This window comes from Colius striatus, chromosome 1, assembly GCF_028858725.1.
Source record: "Colius striatus isolate bColStr4 chromosome 1, bColStr4.1.hap1, whole genome shotgun sequence".
Taxonomy (NCBI): domain Eukaryota; kingdom Metazoa; phylum Chordata; class Aves; order Coliiformes; family Coliidae; genus Colius; species Colius striatus.
This window is the reverse complement of record NC_084759.1, coordinates 150,658,976-150,675,122: the sequence shown is the minus strand read 5'-3', so window position 1 is coordinate 150,675,122 and position 16,147 is coordinate 150,658,976. Positions and strand designations below refer to the sequence as shown.

General features: G+C 42.3%; 1 protein-coding gene across 2 annotated transcripts in view; it reads left to right on the top strand.

Moving 5' to 3' along the window:
- The window catches only part of LARGE1 (LARGE xylosyl- and glucuronyltransferase 1), a 297,579-nt gene extending 281,741 nt beyond the window's left edge, over positions 1-15,838 (top strand). The window contains exons 14-16 of one of the 2 annotated variants that reach the window (XM_062011860.1): positions 3,197-3,343; positions 8,464-8,659; positions 12,667-15,838. In XM_062011860.1, coding sequence (XP_061867844.1) covers positions 3,197-3,343; positions 8,464-8,659; positions 12,667-12,864 — 541 coding nt within the window. In that variant the 3' untranslated portion in view covers positions 12,865-15,838. The remainder of the gene's footprint in view (positions 1-3,196; positions 3,344-8,463; positions 8,660-12,666) is intronic. The other variant, XM_062011868.1, reaches the window with a different exon arrangement.
- The last annotated feature ends 309 nt before the right edge of the window (positions 15,839-16,147 follow it).

The window sequence follows — 16,147 nt, the reverse complement described above, 5'->3', positions numbered from 1 at the left end:
GTCTCAACTCCAAGCTCGCTTTTGGTGAACCCCTCCACTTTGACCTTTCCGACGTGCCCCTGAGATGCTCACATATACCTTGAAAATATTTCTGCAGAGGCTATCTCACTATTTTATTTCGCTCTTCAAGCAACTCTACCAGTTCCCTGTGTTTGACTGTATTGATACACTACAAGCATCTTGTTTTCAAACCTCTACCTCTCTCCACTTAGCTTTTCATCCTGACTTTTGGCAGTGCAAGTGATTTCAGTCTCTTTGATCAGTTTGTTACCTCTTCCTTTTGATTTTCTTCAGGAAGGCACTGTCATCTATTCTTTCCAACAGTTCTGCTATTGACACATATATTGAATTTGCAGATGACAAGAGTAGGGAGTGCGCAGAAAGGATTCTTGATATCCACATCATTTTTTTGCTTGTATCCAATGTCTTACAAAATGAGTCACATTCAAAACAGGTTTCAATACATCCTGCTCTGTCTGTCAGTCTCTGCCGTTACCCTTGCTTGATGTCTATACCTACTTCAGCTCCGTTCAGCTTCAGACTGTGAACTTAGGTGGGCAGGATTGTCTGCTGCTTTTTGATGATGCTGAGCACAGCAGGGCCTTGATTTTTGGCTGGGACTTTCGACTCTCCATCAAACAAAGAGATAGTGACAGCCATAAATTGAAGCTGATGTTTCCTTGCAGAGCCCAAAGGGTGAGCATCACTGCAAATGTTGCCTGCTCCTTCCTAGAACTTAGTCATAGAATTATAGAATGATAGGGTTGGAAGGGACTAGTCCTCAAAGCTTTACTGCTCAAGGCTAATAGATTGCACAGGATCCAGAAAGCCTGACATGTGAGAAGAGAAGCTATGTTAGTGTTTCCTGCTCTTTGAGAAGGTGTGAAGGGGAGGACACATTAAGAGTGTCATAGGATGCTGGCACTGATCAATGATTCTGGATGGTCCTGGAAGCTGATTATAAAGGAGTCATCATTTCTATCCTGGCCAATAGTGATGGCAAGGGAGAAGCTAGTGAAAAAAGTACAAACAAGTTACAATAATATGCTGTAAAAATCTTTCAGTTGTAAAAAGTTCACTGGAATGTGGCAGAGGTTCTTTAACAATGCAAAGCTTGCAGTAAGGTGCTGAGAACAGATTTCTTTTTATAGAACGAGCCTATGTGGTGGTGTGAATTCTCTCATATTCAGGTTTTATTAAATAGGCCTGCTCCCCTCCTTTTTTCTCTGATGACAACATAAATGAATTCTAGGTGCTCTGAAACTAGAAAAGTGGTTTGTTTGGTCCTTCTGTTATTATAAAAGTGATCCAAATTCTTTCATCTTGTAAGGCTGTAGAGAGTTTGCTTCTTGTCAACATTGTCCTTGATTGCTTGTTGCAGTAACATAAAAGTCAGGACAGTGAATCCTGTTAAGGGGAACTGACTTTGACAGGGAGAGAAAAGCATATTTCTCACACGAAATATGAAGATAATGAAAGGAAAATAGAGATAGAGTTATTTCTAATGACAAGCATAGTAATATTCAGTTCAGGGATGGAAAAGAAACTTCTTTTTCTTTGGGTTCTAGTTTATTCGGAAAGAATACCTGTGGCAGGCTGCTAAGCTGTTGCTCTCCTGCAGTAGTTTTCCTATGGCCCCTGGCTGGAGAAGGACCCTTAATGCCCAAAAAGGGCACACACACAGACTCACACACCTCAATAGTCTCTGCACCGAACAACTTGCAGCAAAAGAAGAGGAAAAGGCAAAATATTTCCATGCATCCAGTGGACAGCTCCTCTCTGCAGGGAACAGCCTCTTTGGCCCATGTACAGAGGCAAGCACATGTGAGATCTGATCTCTGGGCACCACCATGCACGTAATGAACAATACTCAAAAAAATACTGCTGATGTTTTACTGAGTTGCACCATGTCCTGTTGTGGCAGATCTTTGCCTACATAGAATCATAGAGTCGTTTCAGCTGGGAAAGACCTTTAAGATCATCAAGTTCAGCCTTTGTCCCAGCCCTGTCAACCACTAGACCATTTCCCTAAATGCAACATCCAACCATCTCTTAAACCCCTCCAGGGACAATGACTCCACCATCTCCCTGGGCAGCCCGTTCCAATGCCTGACAACCCTTTCAGTAAGGAAATTCCTCCTCATATCCAGCCTGAACCTCCTCTGGTACAACTTGAGGCTGTTTCCTCTTGTTTTATGGCTTGTTACTAGGGAGAACAGAACAACCCCCACCTCGCTACAAATTCCTTTCAAAAACAGAGCGGCAAGGTGTCCCCTGAGCCTTCTTTTCTCCAGGCTAAACAGCCCCAAATACCTCAGCTGTTCCTCATATGAGACGTGCTCCAAAGCCTTTACTAGCTTGGTTGCCTGCCTCTGGATCCTCACCAGCGCCTCCATGTCCTTCTTGTAGAGAGTGACCCAAAACTTGACACAGTATTCGAGGTGTGGCCTCACCAAAGCTGAGTACAGGGGGATGATCACTTCCCTTCTCCTGCTGACAACGCTGTTCCTGATACAGGCAGGATGCCATTGTCCTTCGTGGCCACCTGGGCACACTGCTGGCTCATGTTCAGAAGGCTGTCAATCAACAATCCCAGGTCCAATTGCCTTGAACAAAGACCGACCATCATGGTAACAGTGTTCCTGAGAGTAAATATCTGGTCCATAGTGGTGTTAAGATAACACTCAACCTTGCAGGACGTATGGAGCCCTAAAGCAGAGGTAAAAAGCAAGTGTGATGGTACAGTGTAGATGAGAGAATAGCTAGGCTGAAGTGCAACCAAACTTTCCAGCTCCTAATCTTGTAAAGTCTGACTGAGTCCTGGATAAATGCCATTTTTTAGAACTACTTTTAGCTCCTTCTCATGTATGTAATAACATTCAAATAAGTTTCTCTTAAAGGGATGGTCAGTTGGCCATGCTCAGAGTGCTAGTTCAGCTCTGTGCATGCCTGAACATGCAGGACTGCATTGATCAGTTAAACAGGCAAGCTCTTTGGAACGGTATTGTTCCCCCTGTTCTTAGAGCAGCAGATCGAAGGTAGCAGAAATATGAAGCACTTCTGGGGAAAAAAAAATATGGGCCATAGTTACATTGACAGTATCAAGCTGCCCATTCTCTGCACTTTATGTTTAAAAGCCAAGTGATTTGCTCAGTTTAAAGTTCTCCTGCTTTTATTTGTTGTTTCTTTTTGCTAGGAAGTCTGTCATCCAGCTAGACCTGGCTAACACTAAGAAAGCTCTGATCGTACCTGCTTTTGAGACCCTACGCTACCGCCTCTCCTTCCCCAAGTCAAAAGCAGAGCTGCTATCTATGTTGGACATGGGAACCCTCTTCACATTCAGGTAATGGAAAGTGCTTTAGTTGAATGTGTGATCATTATCTCTGAAGATCTTTTTTGATGTTCTTGTGAATGTTTGATTTTTCTCTCTAGCTATCAGCCAGCTAGCTCCATTGAGAAACCTATTGGAATTCTTTTTCCCCTTTTTGTAAAGTGGTAATGAACAGAATCTTATGTGGATGTATTCTATCTGTAAGCTCAGCATTTTATCCAGTATCCTCTACTGAAGGACTTCAGTTGTTAAACTAAATTTGGTTTATTTTCATCATCTTTTATTGCACTACAAAATCAAGCACAACCATTACATTCATGTGAGTGTAATTTGCTTTTTGACTGCCACAATGCTATCCGAGTAGCTGTGTCCCTTATGTGAATAAAAAAATAATTTCTCCCTGCTCCTTGGTTCGCTTCCTCACTGACTTACTGGAAAAACAAATGCAGGCTTGTCATGCGCTCTTTTAAAAAGTGTGAAACAGCTGCTTAAATAGCTGGAGTTTCTCAATGTAGAGGTGAAAGCGTACTCTGACTAGAAGTTGAGAAGCGAAGAACACCTAAATTTAGAGCTCCTCTCAGAAGCAGATGCCTTTTGAGGCTGTGAACAAGTCACTGCTTTTGTCTGCCAGACTCTTTGGTTTTAAAATGCAACTACCAGGGGTTAACTGTCTCTTGGGTGTGTGTGGTAAGGTCTGATTAGCAGACATTTGTGAAGCATCGCAGTGATGGGAAGAGTACAATATGGTCTTATGATGTTGCACAGAGAGGGGGCTTAGGAGACCTGCATTCTCTTCCCAGCTCCACTGCTGCCCTGCTGGGAGGTGGTACGCGAATCAGTTCGATTTCTTACATCTCTGTTCTCCATCTCTGAAATGCAGGTAACAATGTTCACCTCTCATTTTTACAGTATTTTGGAGATCTAGAGATAAAAACTATGAAAATGCTAGGTATTATCCGTGGCCAGTGGAGCTTTGTATAACCTCTCCCGTCCTTCTCTTACTTCAGAGCTTTCCACACACTTCTTCCATTCCCTGTCTCACACACTTCTCGTTGCAGCAGCCGCCCTTCCTGCATGTGGCCGCATACATATGTCATAGCAGACAGACTGCGTGAGCCTGGAAAACATAATGCTGACATTACCTCTACTAGTGACTGCCTTGAAGTAGAAATTTGAGGGGACAGAGAGGCACACCTCTCTCCAGAAAATTACTTAAGGATACTGATGGAGCAAGTGCCTTTCATTCTCCCATCATTCTTTAGCAGTCAAAGGCATACAAATTAACAAGAGATTTGTTGACAGAAAATAATTGTTTGTCCCATAGTTGAAAGAAAAAATCCTTCCAGTGGAAAATAACACCCTCTGGATTTTCAGATGTTACATTCCACGAACAATCAAATTTTCAGACTGCACAGCAAGTGGCCTTCCACCACAGATTTCATCTCCAAGCTACACAGCCTGCTGGTGTGTTGCGTACACAGTTGGATTTGCAGATCTTTGCTCAAGTCTCACTCAGGCAAAAATTTCTTTGACATCAGTGGGAGTTTTGCCAGAGCAGGATTAAATACAAATTGAAGGACATGTGGTCTGTCCTACACACTAATGTAGGACACGTTTTACAAATGCTTCCCCAGTTTGCTGTGGCTCGTTTCATTCCTCAAATCTATCAACAGCCACAAAGCAGCTGTGATCTGGGCTGAGAATTTCCACCTCCACCTTCAAGGTGCTTTAATAACGCCTCAATTCGAGGCTGAGCAGGTGGGAGTGAGCTGGGGAGGACTGCTGTGACAGTGATTGCTGAGAGCTGCCTGCAGCATCCCAGTCCCTCACACCACGTGGTAGATTACAATCTTTCTCTCACTGAAATTGCTTTTGTCACCTCTTTTCCAAATGGTGACCTTTTCTACCTCTGGGCAGCTTAAGAAGTACAAAACAGCTCTCAATTACATCGCTCAGTCACCACCAGAGGAAAAGGTGTGCAGCATAGAAACCCTCCGCAGCAGCGGGTTGCTCTGTGCCAGCTCGCTGGCTTTGTTTGTTTGCAGGTGCTGGCTGTGACTGTGACTCACGAGGATGTGCCTGCTCAGTGCTTGGATAGTAGCTGATGAACCACAAATGTACTGCCCACACAGCTTTCAGGCACAAGGGGAACCACAGCTGGTAGAAGACACATCATATTGAGAAAACATAACCAGCAACAACTTATTAACTAATTACTGGATGCATTTACAGTCCAGCAAAAAGTTTAAGCAACTGAGAACAGAACAAGGAAAGTTTTTCTTTCACCAGGTCATCTTTCTCACTGAAACAGGAAGCTTTGAGGGACAAGGCAGAGAGGAGAAACACTCTGAGGAGAATAATGATTTCATTTTGCTAACTTTAAGCAACAGTTACTATAGTTCTGAAATTTTATTTTAAATAAAAGCAATCAATAATGCAAGTAAGATTAAACATTTGATCCAAATCGGGCAGGTGGGGGCTGTTTTCCAGTTGTTTTCCATGAACCGTGGGAAAGAAACTCATCAGCATTTTATGGAGATCAAGTGATTTGGGTTGGATTTGTCAAAATTGCCAGCGTAGGGAAAAATATGTTGTTCATGGTTTTCACAAAGTTCTCCTGGGAGTCGATGAGGTTGAGCATGGTCTTAAAGTTCAATGTGTGTTTAAATCTTGATTGAGAAGGGCCGGAGCAGGAAAATTAGGTTTATTCATTTGTCCCGTGTGATTAAAAACCAATACAGACAGTGAACTGCTTCTCATAACTGCTTCACTGAGAGTAAAGTCTGTTAGAATTGACTGACTCTTGTATGGTAGCTTCCTCTGTATGGACATCCACGTAATGATGTCTGCATATCTTATTTTGCAGCCATTGGCCAAGACCTATCTCCAGCAGATTATACATGTCTATGTGTGCGTATATGTAGATGTGTATATATGATATATCACATGTACAGATATGTATGTAACCCTGAACTCTCACAGTTCTTGCTTCCAGTTTAATTATTCCTTTACAATTAGTGTAAGCACACCTCATTTGAGTGTCCTGTGCTCATTTTCCTCTTCGTCCTGACCTTAACCATCCTTTTGTCTTCTTCCTTCCCTACACTCACATCAGGCACTCTAAAGAGGCAAGTAGATCACCTCTGGCATTATTTTGTTTGATACAATCAGATCTGTTCCTTCCTTTCTTCTCTGTTTTGTCTCTCCAATCTCATTTTTTTGTGTTTTCCCTTCAGTCTCTTCTCAATACTTTTTTCCCTGCTGGTCAGCTCTCCCAACTCACAGAGGCAATACTTGAGCTGTTGTAACTGCTTACACTGATATCCCAAAAAAAAAGGAGTGGAAATAAACTGATACTTTTATGGATAGTGTCCTGTTCCCTTCCTGTTTAAATAAGTGGGAGAATGTTACTAGAACAGCAGCAGCATTTGACTGCTGCTCTGCAGGAATCTCTCCATTATCCAAAGGTTATATGGGTCTTTGAAGATAAAAATCTCTTCATGAGTGTTTAGCAGTCATTATTATTATTATTATTATTACCATAATTAACTTTAAAATGCCAGAGGTAGGATTTTAAAATATATAGCATCTTCCACAATCACATATAGTTTTAAACCCCACATTGTGATTTTGTGCATTTTTATCCAGCGTAGGCAGCTGCTCATTAAGTGACTGGGCAGGTTATCCATTCATTTCCCAAAGAGACCAAGAAAAGGGACAGGCTTTTTGGAGATGTATTTTGGAGGGCATTAAGATTTAAGCACCTTTGTGAATCTGGCATTGGTTTTAAACAATCTCTAGAGAATTTTTTCATTCTCATTCTCAAGTTTGGGGTTTTTTTCCTACTACAGGAGGGCTTTGTTTTTCCAGGACCCCAAGATATATATCTGAAAGTGATGCAATCTGTTTGCAGTGTAGAAATACAGAGGATCATGCATTGCTTGGGATCCTGGTGCCATCCTAATAATTCTGTCCTCCTGCACTGCACCTGAATAAAGAGAGTCAGGAAAGCTGAACACCTTGCTGTTTTTCCTATCATAAGCCATACAAATAAACAGTCCAAGTGAAAACTCCTAGGTTGTGATTTTACATGCCTGGTTTTTAGCAATGGCTCATACTGTCATGAGAATTTCTGGGGTTGGAACATTACCTTAGGACCTAATTGTGCAAATATTTAATGCTCAAATTCCTTCACTTTAAGCACAAGCCCTCCCTGTGATTCAATGTACCTTATGCCACAAACTGTCAGGATGTTTGTTTTGTCCCTTCTTTTACACATCTTGGAGCATTGTAATACAGATGGCCTGCTATGCCTTTGTTTCGTCATTTAATCTATGAGTCTGCAGAAAGAGCCTGTCTCATTGATTTTTGGAAAGGTGTAAGAAAAATAAGTGGGCGAGAGAGTCACGGACCCTGGCACTAATGGGGTGGTTTCAAGCTGTGCTTGGAGGAGACCTGCTGTGACCTAAACAAGATTAACATAGCATAAAAGGATCTTTTTTCTGTAAATCAAATTGATTACCTTACTGAGGATCACATGGGTACTCCTCACAATGTAGAAAGTATAGCAGAAAGCCTTTATGTAATATTTTAGTTCTTAATTTAAGTATGCACTTTGGCTCCTGCTCTAGTAATAACAGTAGTTAATAAAATAGAACATCTATCCAGAGCTGCAGGTGTCTCTCATACAAATCACAAAATTGCATATAAAACAGATTGTGAATGTCACTGTGGTGTAGAAATAGCTAATTTTAGGGACCTTATCTGAGATACAGAATTTCACACCGATTTTAGAGCACGGATACAGCCGCTTGGTTGCTAGGAATGAGACACAGCACTTTGTAGTGCAGATGAACTATCTGTGTACTTTGTAATTGTTTCTCACATTTGCATTAGGTAGTGTTTTCACACTATCCTTCACCAGCTAGATGTGTTTAGAGCACTGAGCACACAGAGTCTCTGAGAAACGTGCTGGAAATAGTCCTAGAAATTGCCTGAAAATGATTATGTGAACTGTAAGCTAATGGCTTTATTTTTGAGCGTTTCATCTAACAAGTAGCATCTCATTGCCTCGCCAAGATGCATTCTATCTAATTGCCTCCCCACGTCCGTGCCGTTTATGTCTGTTTAAGGTATCACGTCTGGACGAAAGGGCACGCGCCAACAAACTTTGCCAAGTGGCGAACAGCCACCACTCCCTACCGCGTCGAGTGGGAAGCAGACTTTGAGCCATACGTTGTTGTGAGGAAGGACTGCCCGGAGTATGACAGGAGATTTGTTGGATTTGGCTGGAACAAAGTAGCTCACATCATGGAACTGGATGCACAGGTGAGGAGATGACACCTGCATATCTCACCCAGGGCTGGGCAGTAGGGATTCTGAAACAAAGTCTGTGTTCAGGCTTTGCATCACCAAAGTGCTCACCTGGCCTTAACTGAGATCCTTAATGAGTGCTTCTTGAGTTGAGAACACTGTGTTTAGTCCTTGTCAGGCATTAAAAGGAGAACCGAGTCTGAGTTAGTTGATTTGTCAGCGCTGAGAAAGCTGTTGTTTTGCAGAGGCACAGTCCCTGCAGTGCCTGCTTCCTGCCTAGCAGCGTGACCAAGCATCGCAGCGCTTGTTGCCAATTTCATCGCCTGCTAAGGGATCTATAGACCTAGCTGGAAGTTTGTCAGTTAAACAGAGGTTAGTGAGTCCCAAATGCTAATTTGGAATTGAAAACACAATCTTAATTTGAATCCAAGGCAAGCATCTTCAATTCCTGGCCCAGATTTACAGCATATCCCTGCAAAGCCAAGGAATTTGCATTTCCAACGGCTCTGGCTGTGGAGCAGACTCTAGAGGATTCAGGTACTTGATCCTTGGGATACCTCCATCTTGGATATGTGACTTGGGATGGAGCTACTGGGCAGAGTATATAAGATAAAGAATGCAGAGAAAGCTTGAGAGTCCCAGACTGGCAATAGAGCTCTTAAGAGTTGCCAAAGTCCCTGCCACCGACCTAGATCTTAGAGACTGGCAGTGACTATGGCTCTGTGGGACCCCAATGCTGCTACTCATCAAAATAGCAGGATGCAGTTCTTGGATGTGTAAATAACCACTGTGCTAATCAACAGAGACTAGGTCATGGCATTTCTTTTTAGTTTGGGTTTGTTGCTTGGTTTGGGGTTTTTGTTTAGTTTGGTTTCAGTCCCAGTTTTTGAACTAGTAGCATTTCATGCTAACCAAAAAACCATACTTTTAGGCCATCTGTGTCCTTCTGTGCTAGCTTGAGCTATGGATCTGGAATATAGCTGATTCTTTAGTGCTCAACTCTTACCAGTTAATATGAAGCAGTGCAGCACAAGGCATGGAGCATGTTAGTGGCAGATTGTGTCTCTGTGATGTGGGCTATAATGTATTTGTGTACAGGCACATATGCAGGAGTATTTTCTGCTTACAAAACCACACAGTCACCTTGGGCTAGCAGTGACTTACCCCCTACAAAGGGCATTCCCAACAAATTTGTACCTACTTGTATTGAGAAAAAATTACAACAGATTAGGAAAAAAAATGTCCCTTATATTATCATTATTAATAATACTTTACTCTGCTATAGCACAGTAATTTCCAGTGCACTTTCCAAACACTAATCAATTAACGGTCAGTTATGGAGAGTGCCAGGGTAATGATTTATTATTTGTTAATTTGGGTAACAAGGCTTGTGTTCCCACTGGCAGCTCTCATCTAGCACTCATGATTTAACTCTTCTGTTCAGAGGTGTTTACCCAGCGTACAGAATCACACATGGGAAATTGGAACATTTTTCATTGTTGATCATAGCACAGATATTTTAAATGGCCACTGGGTTGGAACTAACTATGGGGAATTGTTTTTCTCAACTCTTCCACCCTTAAAAACACCTTGAAAAGAAGTTTCATTTTCATCTGTAGAAAACATGGGTATTTTCCGGTTCTCCCAGAAAATAAGCCTGGAGGGGATGTAGGATCACACAGCTACTTTCTCCTGTGGCATTCCTCTGCTTTGGGGTGTCCACAGATCAGGTTGCTGCCAGCTGCTTGGCTAGGTTCATTATCAGCAGGGAAAACAGCTCCTCTATTGATTTATTTCACCACATCTCACAACTGCAGCATCTGTCAAGAGTCAGTTCAGACTCCTTACCAAGGGCCTGTGCCACTGCCATCCTTCAGAGCAGCACATAGTGTGGAAATAACCATTATTGTTATTCTGAGGACATGCAGATGTCCACTGAGCTGGATGCTGTACAAATGCATAGATAATGACAATCTGTGTCTAAAGAATTTGTAACCTGTGAGGTCAGGACAAAAGTTCCTGCAAGTGCTTTGCTTTTTCAACAGGTGTTTCATTATAGTAGAGGTGGGCCATTAGGAAACTTTTCTCTTCTCTTCCAGTGACAATGGAGCTAGACTGTGAGCAATCCTTTTTCCAGAACCCCAGCCCAGCATCTTTCAAAGGGGCTTATTAGCAACAGACTAGTAAGGTTTTTGAAGGCTTTATGTGCTTGAAGGCCTTTTGGAGGGATGGGAGCATCACTGTGCTGAACAGTTTATGCTGCAGAGCATAGATGGTCTCTGACCTGCAGGATTATAGGCTTGAGATGCAAACAGAAAATAAAGAAAAGATTGCATGAGGGAGATGTATCTGCAGCTTCAGCCTTTAGTTTTAAGGTCCCATAGAGACATATTTTGTAGTTTGTAGCTTATCAGCTCTCCTCACTCCATCATGCCAGCCTTTGTTTTTACATTTGCTTCCGCATTACTTCTAAGTCTCTTCCAGCTAAATGGCTTCTGCCTGTGAGCATCAGATTATTTTGCTCTTGCTCTACATTCATTACCTCATACAGAAGCTCAGAGGGGCCCATTCCCATATATGACAGCACTGTAATTTGGCACAAAGATTTACCACTTTAGCACTGTCTGGCAGGGAACAGGCATTCCCATAATGAGGAAGGAACAGCCATACAGCTGCATCTGCACCTAGCTGTCCAACACATACTACTGTTTCATAGGTGTCTGGGACAGCACTGCAGCCTTAGCTATACTTTGGGCTCACCACTGCTGCTGGCTGAGTCGGGAAATGGATTCACATTGCATTCTACTCACTTCTTTCCGTTTTGATAAGGCTTTGTTTTGGGCTTGGTTTCTGGCAGCATCATAACCCAGCAGTTTTGAGTCTTTTTCCAAGCTGATCATATTTTAGTGAGGAAAGATTTCTATGTGAAATATTCATGTTTATTAGCACAAATGTGTTCTCCCCCATAAAACTCTTTCCTTAGCAAAATGGTTTTGGAATAATCTGCCTCTGGTGCAGATACTCTGTCTTTCTGCACAGACTCCTAAATCTACAGGTGACTGCACTTTGCAAACCAGGAGAAGCTGTGCACCATTTCTTTAAAAAACACCATCCTCTGTGGCTATTCATTCCCTGACCACTGTCTTCCACAGGGATGGTTAACGAGTCAGCAAAGCAATAGATGTAAACAGAGACTGTGTGAGGACAATAGGCAATTTGCCTGTGCAGTCTTGGAAGTTTCTTTGTCATTTGCATTCCATACAAGTCATACTTTTGAAATTTCATTTGGAAAAAGACGTAGTGCCCTGGTAGTTCTCGTATCTTTCTTGGCTACAGGATACTGAGGTTCACATCCCTTTTCTGTCCAGTTCCTTGCAGGGGCAGATACTCAGTTCTTGTACATCCTGCACTGGTGACCTTCCAGCTGGTCTAACGATCAGTCTTTGTCAAGCTTTGCTCTAATGATCATATATTTAATTATAAAAATGGAACAAATCTAACAGGAATAACTGGGACTTAAATGAACCATCATTTTTTAACAACAAAAATTGTCAAAGAACTCGGTCAGATAGAAATAAAGATAATTAGTGCAGTCGTTGTAGGGAAGATGGAGAATTAGGACAGTATTTCATGCTTTGTGGAGAACTTAATTTGCGTAAAACCTTCTCAAAGCATATGGAATTAGCAGGTCCATTTTCATGCATTGCCCATAAAAGATATGGTATACTCCTCTCATTTCAGGTTTACAAATAGTTTTGGACAGTTTTGTCACTATATCTTAGTGTACAGGCAAAGCAACATATGTAGTGCAGCCCATGCCTTTGTAAATATGGCTTATTCCAGCATCTCAAGCAAGATAAATTGTAGGGGGCAAAAACGTCCTTTTGCACAGACAAAAGGTTTGTTGTTTCTGAGCCCCACAGTGCACTGTTTCACGATGGAGCATGTTTGTGGAGGCAGGGGAGAGCTGCATTACCAAAGGGCTCGGGAGCACCCTCACAGCCGGTGTCTTTCTTCCCCAGGAGTACGAGTTCACGGTGCTGCCCAACGCCTACATGATCCACATGCCGCACGCCCCCAGCTTCGACATCACCAAGTTCCGCTCCAACAAGCAATACCGCATCTGTCTCAAGACCCTGAAGGAGGAATTCCAACAGGATATGTCACGCCACTACGGCTTTGCAGCCCTCAAATATCTCACGGCAGAGAACAACAGCTAGCACAACGGAGCTCGTGTTCAGGAAACAGGGACATTGGAGGGGAGGAGCCACTCAGAAGTTTGAGGCCCAGTCTTCAAACTTCGAACTGAGAAACACTTTCTGTTTTTATATCATACTCGACAGTTCTAACAGTAGAAATTTGAAGTGACATGTCTTCGGACTATGCTCATTTGTCCCTTCCCTGACCACGCCAGGCCTTTCAGCTTTAGCATTCGTGAAGTGTCAGCGAGAGGGGCTGGCCATGTGCCTACCGTGCCTCCAGAGGTGGGGATTGGGCAGGGACTGGGAATGCACTCTGCTCTCTTAACTGCAGAGCAAAGACAGACCTTCAGAATATAGGATTTCATGTTGCTATTTAATAATTTGACATGCTTTTTATCTGTAAAGGAAGATCTTCGGGTCGCTGTCCTGTGAATTTCAAATCTGCACTACTTTAAAAGGGAACTTTCACCTGTGAACTTTCACAGGGGCCCTGTTAACATGGATGACCTTGTTAATGCAGGATGAGCCAAAGGTCTGAATTAGCCTTGAAAATGAAGGGGACGCTTAGACAATACTGCACTCCAGAGAAGTGTGTTACTGGTTTAGGTGTATACATGATATTGGTTGGTCTTCTGATCTCAAATTAGTTGTTTTATCACGAAAACCCCTTATACCCCACCCTGCCTTTTCCCCAGTCCTAAGTGCTGCTCCTTTCCTTGCCAAGGAATTGTCTCCCTTGTGTTTCTTTTCCATCTTCAGTTCTGGTGGTCCAGTAAAGAAGACCAGTAGCTCTACCAGAACGTGAACAAAACTTTTCAGTGTAAGGTCTGTTTTCACCAGAGCAATTTGTTTGTGTGTGTCTCGTAAAATAAAGGGCCTGGCTGTAACTCTTTATCTTCTTTAGGTAAGAATTGGATTTTGCCTATAAGGCTTGCTGTGTGGGGGAATATTGATCTGTAGGCTCATTTCAGTGAGTGCCCATCCATGAAGGCATTGGGCCTTGGGCTTTAAGTGGACTTCTTTGCTGAACAGGGAATATACACATAGCATCTAGTAGCCTTGGTGCTCTCCTGCTGCCTGCTGCAAGGTCTCAGAACTACTTCGTTAAAGGAGTTTATCATTAAAAGGAGCAGAACTGTTAGGAATAAACTCCCCATTCGAGGGAGAGGAAAGAATGCGTTGGGAATCTGAGTGTGAGTGTTTGCTTGAATGTGGGCTGGCCAAGTTCACAGCTTCTGTACACACAGGAGTATGCTGGAGGGCAGACAGGATACCTAACAAGCAAAATGCAGAAAACAAGACACTGGACTTTTTACCATTTTCTTTATTCTTCAGTATTAATGTTGTGTTTACATGGGATGAAGAGATGAGGTTTAATGCACTACCCCTTGCAGGGCTATTTGTAATTTCTGTTGCAATGTTAATAGAGAAAGCAGAAACAACTCAGTGAGAAACATGTCTGTCTCCCTACCGTAGGTCCCCATGCATACAACCACATGTACCGCTACCACTGCCTGAGTTGGGAAATGGATCCATATTGCTTTCTGCTCACTTTCCATTTTGTTTTTCAGCCACTGGACCTTCTAGTTTCCTCCCCACCTCATCCCTCCAGAGCTTGGTTTTATTTCTAACCTGACATTTTGTGAGAGCGTTCTGTTACGGTGGAAACCACATGGTTAAACCACACATTTAAACTACAAATATCAGTTCATCATGCTGTGTATATATAAAAAAAGCCAAAAAAGGCAACGTCTTTGACAAGAAATAAAAAGAGGCGGGAGGCTGTCTGTAATTTTCACTGTTTCCCCTGAGAGTGTTGGCTGTGTAAGAATACATCACTGCATAATTTTCCAAAGTGCTTTTCTTCTGTTCTTAATGGCTTTATGTAAAGATTTACATAAAAAGCTGGGACGAGCTGGGAAGACATTAAATAAGCGTTCTGTCCTCACTACGATATATTCTGTTAAAAAAACAAAAATCTTAGCTCTGCAAGTGTTACCATTAAGTCCCCAAGTCACTTGGGCCTAAGAATATGAAAAACCCTGCAGCACAGAGTCCTGTTGATTATCCAGTGTGCAGAAAGATATCAAAAGCTGATCCTAAGAGAGGATAACACTGGTTGTACCCACATAAAATCTCCAGTCAGAGCTTTAGAGTGCCCACCATTACATTTCATATATGTTAAAAACTTTCATTTCCAGGTGTACAATTCTCCTTGGCTCAGCAGCATTGCCCATGGATGGGCGACATCCTTGCCCTGCAACAGCATAATCTGTAGCACAGACCTGTATGTCGTTTGGATGTGCCATTATCAACATAAATGTTATTCTTTTCCTGGTAGTCGTGAGATGCAGCAGGAGGAGCAAGGAGGTGATCATTTGCTACTTGCCTGTCTGTACAGCAAGTCCTGGGAGCTCCTGAGTAGGCTTAGGGGTGCCAGCTGGTGTAACCAGCTCAAAGATTGGTAGTAGGTTCAAAGAGCCCCTTTTCTTTCTCTTGTAGACTCTGTATTGACTTTTGTCTGTCATTTCATGTTTGTCTATGTGCTTCATGATTTAGGAGGTGTGGGAGTTGAGTTTCTTTAACACATTTCAGCCAGTTTGCGTGATAGCAAATGATGATTGTGTATCTGTCTGTAACTGCCAGGGCTCCTCCGGCACCATGAAAAAAACACCACCAACAAAAAAAATCTCCAACTCAGTTATAAAACTGACTGTCTTCCAGTCTTTTGCTCTAGTAGGTATTTGCTAGCAACTTTATTACTTAATTCTCAGTTTTCTCCTGAAATCTTCAAGAAATATCAGATAAACCCGGTGACTTAATGCCTTTGATTTATTGATTTGTTCCGCCAGCTTCTCTCTTGAGGCTTCAGTCTACAACCTCTCCTTATCTTTGATATTTGAAAAGTGTGAGTCTCTCATTTAGATATCACTCCAGCACCCTCTCTGGTGAAAAATGATGCAAATAAATCATTTAGATTCTTGGCAATGACCTTATTGTCTTTGTTTCTTCTCCTTATTGTTTTGGATGGCCTAACGGTTGTCTCTGGTTTTCTGCTTTTGGTGTACTGAGTAAAAGTGTATTTTCAGTTTTAACTTCCTAATATTTGCTCTTCAAATTCCCTATTAGCTCACTCAACCTCCATCTTGACTATTACGTAACTTCCTTTCAGCTTTACAAAGTTTTGCTATCCATTCTCTGAAGGTTTCTAGTTTGGCCTAAATAACTTTAAAATTTCCAGTTTAGTCACACCAGCATTTCTTTGTCCTTGACTTCCATTTACCTAAGAGGATACCGTAAT